Source organism: Anarrhichthys ocellatus, unplaced genomic scaffold (genome assembly GCF_004355925.1).
Source record: "Anarrhichthys ocellatus isolate YVR2014 unplaced genomic scaffold, GSC_Weel_1.0 scaffold27, whole genome shotgun sequence".
NCBI classification, from domain to species: Eukaryota; Metazoa; Chordata; class Actinopteri; order Perciformes; family Anarhichadidae; genus Anarrhichthys; species Anarrhichthys ocellatus.
In genome coordinates, this window is record NW_022280057.1 from 5771607 (window position 1) to 5778680 (window position 7074).

Here is a 7074-nt window from a genome sequence, read left to right on the forward strand (position 1 = left end):
TGTGCAGAGTCTGTTGTGTTCCCATCTGTGTGCATGTATGACACAAACACATAGCAGGTGAGAGGTCATTGTTTTGTCTGACGTGATGCCTGACAGTGTCGAGGAGGATGAGAGCGGCTCCAGTTAGTGGAGACTCTTATTGACATATATATAAGTGGTGGAGAACTACAATTCACCGTTCCTAATCCAAATTCCATTGTCATCGGGAGCAGCTAATGAGCAAAGACTGATAACTCTCACAATTAGTCACAGAGCAAGGCATCAATCGACATGGTTTATCATAACCCTTCTCTCTCTCTCTTTCATCGTTTTCCTTTTAACTAAACCAACATCACATGATTGTGACGGGTGAGTTAGGTCTGTTGGCAACATCGCAGTGGATTTTTTGCAAATCAAACACTGATCACCACTTGAAGGCACTCACGCATTTTGGCAAAATGGGTCAGATTGCCTTTGTGTGTGTGTGTGTGTGTGTGTGATGTTGATGAGGATAGCAGCAAGCCCGTAGCAGCGAATGAGTTCCTCTTCCAAAAAGCAATAATAAACAGTAATCTCCTTAGCCATCACAATTACTGCTGTCCCTCCACATGTAAACTAGGCTTCTGGCTGTATTTAGATTTCCCATGTGACATGCATTTCACCGTACCCTAATCCTTTTTATTGCTGAATCGAGTTGATGTGGGACACCAGGACATCGCCAGCTTTTTGTTTATTTGTAGACCAGTGCATACCTCAAACTTTTTATTGTCTGTCTGTGTGTATGTGTGTGTTGCATCAAAGTTTCCAAGTTGGGGATGGTTTCATGTATTTTGTTGATGCAGTGTGTGTGTGTGTGTGTGTGTGTGTGTGTGTGTGTGTGTGTGTGTATGTGTGTGTCCCTCTGTCCTTGCTCTCTATGCCTGCCAGCCATTCTATTGTGACAGAACAGGTGCAGATGAATATGAAATAGGTTGGTAGAGCTTTTAGGGTCTGGCCCTTTGTATGCATGCTCATGTCCGTAACATCGTTTGAGAGCAAACTGGCTTCCCATCTCCACCCTCAACACCTTCTTTTTAGTGTCTATAGCACCAATGTCAAATCAGTTTCACTGAGAGCACACACACACACACGCACACATGTTCTTAACAAACAGACAAGGTCATGTGAGATGCAGCTGCAGAGCAGTTTTAATGCCCTTTAAATCTTACAGAAAGGAAATGGACTGAGGATGAGTCAGGCTAAGACTCAGACAAAAGACCTCCTGGTAGATCTTTTCTCAAATGTAATCACTCCCTATGAGTTTTTACACACCCTCACCAATCTCACACCCTCTCCTGATGTCACCCCAGTGTGAGACATTCCCCACACTGACCCAGAAATGGACAGTCTCAATGTTCTCTCATTGCTTTGAAAATAATCTGAGGGATACTGTAAAATGGAGATAGATAGATGGATAGAGAGATAGATAGACAGGACTTTTGTTGTGTGACTCTCTCTTTATAGTAACACACCCCTGTCTGGTGACGTGCCTCCTTCCCTTCTCCTGATCTGCAATTTTCTCTCTCTCTCTTTCCCTCTCGCTTTGACATACGTAGAGTACGGGGGAGATGGGAAGGTGTTCACGACCCAGGGTGCTGCTGCGTTTTGTCCTTCATTAATCCCTCCTTTCGTCAAATTGTAGTCATACTGGATCGATAATCCTGTAAGGTCAGACCGTCGGCGGTAGCATCTGTCTGACACGTATCGACGCTTAGCTGGATAAAAGAACGAGCGAAGGGTTGGAGACGTCCGGCGTGTCCTTCCTCTGCGCCCGGTACGCACAAGCAAATGAGATGTCGTTTAACTGCGCACCAAGACGCGCAAGATGCGCACTGGAGATCGCCCGTTGAACTTCACCACCTCTGGCAGACCCTATCATTAGGATTTGTGTCCGGTAGCCTATCGCAGTCGGTGCTTAACCACGCGCGTGGCAGAACGGTTTGGATTTAAACGCCAACAAGTGGAATCGGTAATGTGCTCTTTCACCGGGACCCATGCGCTGACACGTGGATTTGATTAGTTCTGTTTAATTAATGTGAGGGGAGACGCTCTGCTAATATCCCACTCAGCAACTCATGGTCTGCGGGCGCAGATTTGAAGCTATAAACCCACCGCTTCTTCACAGCGCGTCCTCGGCGGGGCTGGAGCGGAGAGAACCGGGAACGCTGAGGAATGCGGAGCCGGGATTTTGTTTTTTTCCAGCTCACCTGCGGAACTCTTCGCAGCACAAACCAAAGTAAGTTATTCCCTTACAAGGTCCTATGATATTTTGAAGAATTTATTGTTTGTAGGCTATACTTAATCTAGCCTCCAGCCTACTTCATGGTGTTTTCAAGATCACTTATGGTATCGCTATGACCTGATTTGTACATACAGTTTATATTATCAGTGTCACTGGATGTTTATGAGTGACCTTGTCAGACATTAAGCTATGGGTGCAATGAGATGACTGGATTTTTTATCACACAGGAATCACTGATTCATCTTGATCGGTGCATCAGGACACACACCCAGACTGAACGGACGCGGGGTCAGTACTACATAACCTTCTCCGTCTTTTCATCCTCCAGCCGGTGAGCACGCGGGGCACAATGCTGAGGCAGATCCTCCTCAACTCCACTGACACCCCAGACTTCGACCTGGTGCTCATGGCCCAGTCCTCCACGCACGGCCCCTCCTCCCTGAATGCCTCTCACGGCGGTTCGGTGAGCGTCGCCGCTCTTCTGAGACCCACCACGGGGCGAGGGGGAGGGGGGCTCCGGGAGGGCGAGCTCCACAAACCGGACCTGATCACCTACATAGTCATGTGCCTACTGCTCTTCCTGTTGGTGCTGCTCATTGTGTTCTTCATCAACTGCCAGCTGCGGAACTCTTTCTTCGCCTCCATGCCATATGACAGGTCGCTGAGAGAGGCCCGGACCTCCTACAAGTAGCTAGACAAGACCCCCACCAGGACAGATCTCTGTGACCGGGTCTTTAGTGAGACTCCTGTGGGGGTCGAAGGACTGACTGTCCACCCCTGGACTGCTGCTGCACGTATACAGGACTCGTGAATTCGTTGCCTTTTAGAATTTGTAGACAGGCCTAAATAAAACCTGATTTGTCAGGGTCTCGGTTGAACAAATGTTGCCGATATTTTCCACTTCAACGCCCACAGCACTATCCCAAAAAGATAGCTCTTCGGACCATGGGGGGCTATTTGGGAAGATCAACACTGAATGGGCCCACTGCAGGTGGAAAGATAACATTAGACTATAATCCTGGTCGAATTAGGGACTCATATAGCCTATTTTCTGTTGATTAATGAATAAAATGTGAAACAATCCATCATCCCCTACAACCAACTCGTGGTCCCCGTATTGCACTTTGGAAATAAATGATGTATTGCTTTACAGTATATTCCTACGCTTGTGTTGATTCATCTGCTTACAAATGTGACCTATAGCGCCTGCAATTGGGGTCCAAATTCGCAGTATTTCTCACTGGCTCAGACAAGATTCTTTTTTCTTTTTTTTTTTTCCATAGAAACGTGACATAGGGTAACAGAAAGAGTAGCCTACACAGTAGGTTGTATATAAAATATTTTGTATGACTGTAACTTAACTGTCTTGTCTCGTGAAATGAAACAATCAACACACAAGTCGTCCATGTAAAATGCTGATTAAATTACAGACTGTTTCTATATCGTCACATAAAGATATTCAAATGGCTTTGAGTGGCAGTCTCTTCATCTATCCGCCTGCGTATTAATGGCAATGCTGAAAATGATGCTGCAGCTGCTGATGTGAAGATCCAACTGTTAATCATTTTAATACGTCCGTAGAGGCGTTCTCACGAGTGCCATAGGGCTGCTGGCCTTACCGTGCACTTTCACTTTTAATTAACCTCTCCCCCTCAAAGTATAGCGCCAATACACCAGGTAATGAAGACCTGACTGAAGTTTATGACGATACCTGTGCGATAAACTAAACTGTTGTCGGTTTAAGTGCCACCGGTGATGCGCAAATCCTCTCCAATCTTGTTGTTGGAAACATCTCTCCCATACCAAGACAGATAGATGAGACTATCTCTGTAATCCTGTGCGTGTGTGTGGTCGTGTGCGCGCCCAGCTTTGTGTACGTCTGAGAGGTAAGAGACACGTTGCATTTCAAGTGTTGGACTTTATACAAACACAGTGCGTATTGTTGTCTGTGGTGCGTATTCCAAATCGTTTCTCTGAATCGGAGGAGCATTGCAAGCGAGGGACATAAAACTAGATCTGCCCGGAGTGTTGAATTCATAATCACCGACCAACTACTGTTTTGGAAGACATTCCGCTTAGATGGGTCGACTTAGTCAGCATATTCAGAACAATATGTGCCTTCTTGATTAAATCAGTTGCCTTGTATATTCTAATCTTCTTTCCCCAACTCTAAGCGCCACCAGTGCAAATCGCATCAGTGAATACAAAGAAATAATTTTAGAGAACAAAAACACCACAATTGCATCCTAGTGGCACATTAACTTTGCTGGACATTAACTCCACTGAGAGTGCAGCGCTTGCCAACGCTTGGTGGCGCCCCAAGTCGGATTATTTGTTTGGACAGTATGAAACTTCACATCTACAACGTATATAGAAAAACACCTGCTGGAAATAGGAACCGAAAAGAAGCAGCACCAATATAAGTTTCACAAGGAAAGGGGGTTTCTATAATAATAATAATCATTGTAACACTTGCTCAAGTAAGATCTCGCTTAGCTACATCAGCCGACTCCCTTTCCAGATATGCGAGATATGATTAATTGCTTGTGTAACATCGGGGAGTGAGAGAATTAAGTGTCACAGAGAGAGATGGATTTTGTAATGCGATAAGTAATTACAACAGAAACAGTGACAATGGCTGTGGAGCGATCACTCTGGTTTTTAACGACATGCAATACATTCTCTCTTATAGACTACATGAATAGAATAACATGGGGAAAAAGTATATTCTTCAAACTGCACTCTGAGTGTCCCTTGAAGTGATTTAGTGCTGAACTGTTAAAGTACAGTAATGCCTACCATTACATTGTACTTGCTGTATCAATATTCAGATAAACTGGCCTTTGCTGGCTCCTGGTGGTGGGTTATTCTACTACACTGCTAGTTTGACTTATGACTTGACCATCTGGTTTTTTTTTTTCTTTGAGGATTTTCGATGATGACCCAACCGTGACACATTACATTGTGACATCAGAATTAGAGTTAAAGGGGAACCACGCCGATTTTCAAATTCATACTGTACTGTTATTACATTTGTCTAAGACAGTTAAAAAATGTCAGTAAATAGAAAAACTATGTCCCAAATAAAACAATTTAGAATGTTAAAACTTAAATTATGGATGCCATCAAGTACAAAGTCTGAAACTGCTCCAGAAACAATGAATAGGGGAACGATGTTATAGATAACACTGAGAGCACCCAGGGTGTTCTGAGCTTATGGGTACATTTTCTGTTTCAATACCGAGGACACCACAATAGAATAAAGATCATTTGGGTATTAAACACTGGGTATTAAAAGTAACTTGACTCAAGTATTTTGTTACATATGGTTAAAAAACAAGTAAAACAAAGGTAAACATAACACACACAAATTTAAATATATGTATCTATATGTACAGTAAGAAAGAGGTTTTATTTCTTTATTTTTAATGGGCCATGGTGCAGTCTCAACAGGGAGGTTTTCAGTTTGCATCCGAAGACGTGTAGAGTTCCTGCTGTCCTGAGTTCGTTCCACCATCGTAGCCATGATAGCAAGTAGTGAGACTCGTCCTCATTACACCGGGGATCCCTGTTCGTTAACTCTTTCATGGAGCTCTGATGATCTCAGTGCAGTCTCTGCAGAACTGTCATCTAAATCCTCTCAGGTGTCGCTGCAGAGCTTAGGCTCCTCCCACAACCAGCTCTGAGCGGACTGTCAGAAGAACAGGAAGACTCCTCTTCAGCCACAGACGCAGTCACCCAGGGGTTAAAAAGTTTACGAAACTTGTAGGAGTCATGGGAACTAATTTAGGAGACGCAGTCGGGCCAAATTATCCGTAACACCAACTCCCCGCCCGTGTTACGTTCGCCGAAACAACTCGTGAAAGTGGGAAGAGTTTTTTTTCACCTACTGTAGCCTAGCTAAAGCTAACGCTAGCTTAGTTAGTGCCGGATATTTTCGCGACTTAATTGTTTAAAGCTTCGGGTTGTGTTCCATATGGATACCATTAATGGCAGAATAAATCCGCATTTGTTTTCTATAAACGCAACAGATTTGTTTTTGTACTTTACGTCCCGACGACTTGGGGCTGTGCTTTGAATTTCCCTCCTTCAGTGGGACACACAGGCGGCTTAGCGAGGGGCTCGTCCGGTGTAACGTTGGCTTTCTACCAAATCATTAGCAACGTTGTGCTAATTGTGGCTAAGTTAGCTTAGGCCCAAGGGAATTAACGAGTGGCTTCTTCGCAAAGTTAGGAAACATCGTAGGAGGAAACATTTGCTTTGTCCGGGGAGATTACCAGGTTTATTCTAACACCTAATTGAAGGAGACGGATTAAGTTATAAATATGGATCCACACACGGGCAACTCTGCCTCAGCAGCTGGTCCCAAGAAGGACAAGAAATCAAAGAAGAACTGTGAGGATGGAGATGGGAAAAAGAAATTTGTGAGTATCCCACAGGTTCAACTTGTTGCACCTTTTTATGATATTTTTTTGGGGTTACAAAAATGTTGCCCCTAACTTCACAGATGGTCTCATTTTCTTCCTCCCAATGTTTCAAGTGAAGCTACAATCAGCAAGAAGCTGCCACACCGTACCTGTAATTACTTTCACCCCCTCAGGCTGTGTACCAGCTGTCATCCTAGCATGCATGATTTAGATCAAAGTGACAACACACGAGGAAGTAGCTTTGAAGACTTATAACAGGACTGTGCAAGATTGCAGGTTTTGTTATTTTGAAAAAGTATTAAAACATCTATCTATCTATCTATCTATCTATCTATCTATCTATATATATATATATATATATATATATATATATATATATATATATAT

The 7074-nt window shown here is 43.8% G+C and overlaps 2 protein-coding genes across 6 annotated transcripts in view; both read left to right on the forward strand.

The window, feature by feature from the left end:
- Window positions 1-1574: 1574 nt before the first annotated feature.
- smim32 (small integral membrane protein 32) lies at window positions 1575-4035 on the forward strand. Of its 2 annotated transcripts, none has more exons than XM_031862851.1 (2): window positions 1575-2254; window positions 2488-4035. In XM_031862851.1, exon 2 carries the CDS (start codon window positions 2610-2612, stop codon window positions 2949-2951), a length of 342 nt encoding a protein of 113 aa, XP_031718711.1. In that variant the 5' UTR covers window positions 1575-2254; window positions 2488-2609; the 3' UTR covers window positions 2952-4035. The 2 variants fall into 2 exon arrangements, with proteins under 2 accessions (XP_031718711.1, XP_031718712.1); XM_031862852.1 differs by having other exon boundaries at window positions 2589-4035.
- A 1906-nt stretch (window positions 4036-5941) lies between these two features.
- Window positions 5942-7074, forward strand: part of diaph1 (diaphanous related formin 1) — a 79936-nt gene continuing 78803 nt past the window's right edge. For all 4 annotated transcript variants that reach the window (XR_004213298.1, XM_031862907.1, XM_031862905.1 and 1 more), the window contains exon 1: window positions 5942-6684. Coding sequence is in view for 3 of the 4 variants with exons in the window: in XM_031862907.1 (XP_031718767.1) it covers window positions 6586-6684 (99 nt within the window). In the remaining variant the exon portion in view is untranslated. The remainder of the gene's footprint in view (window positions 6685-7074) is intronic.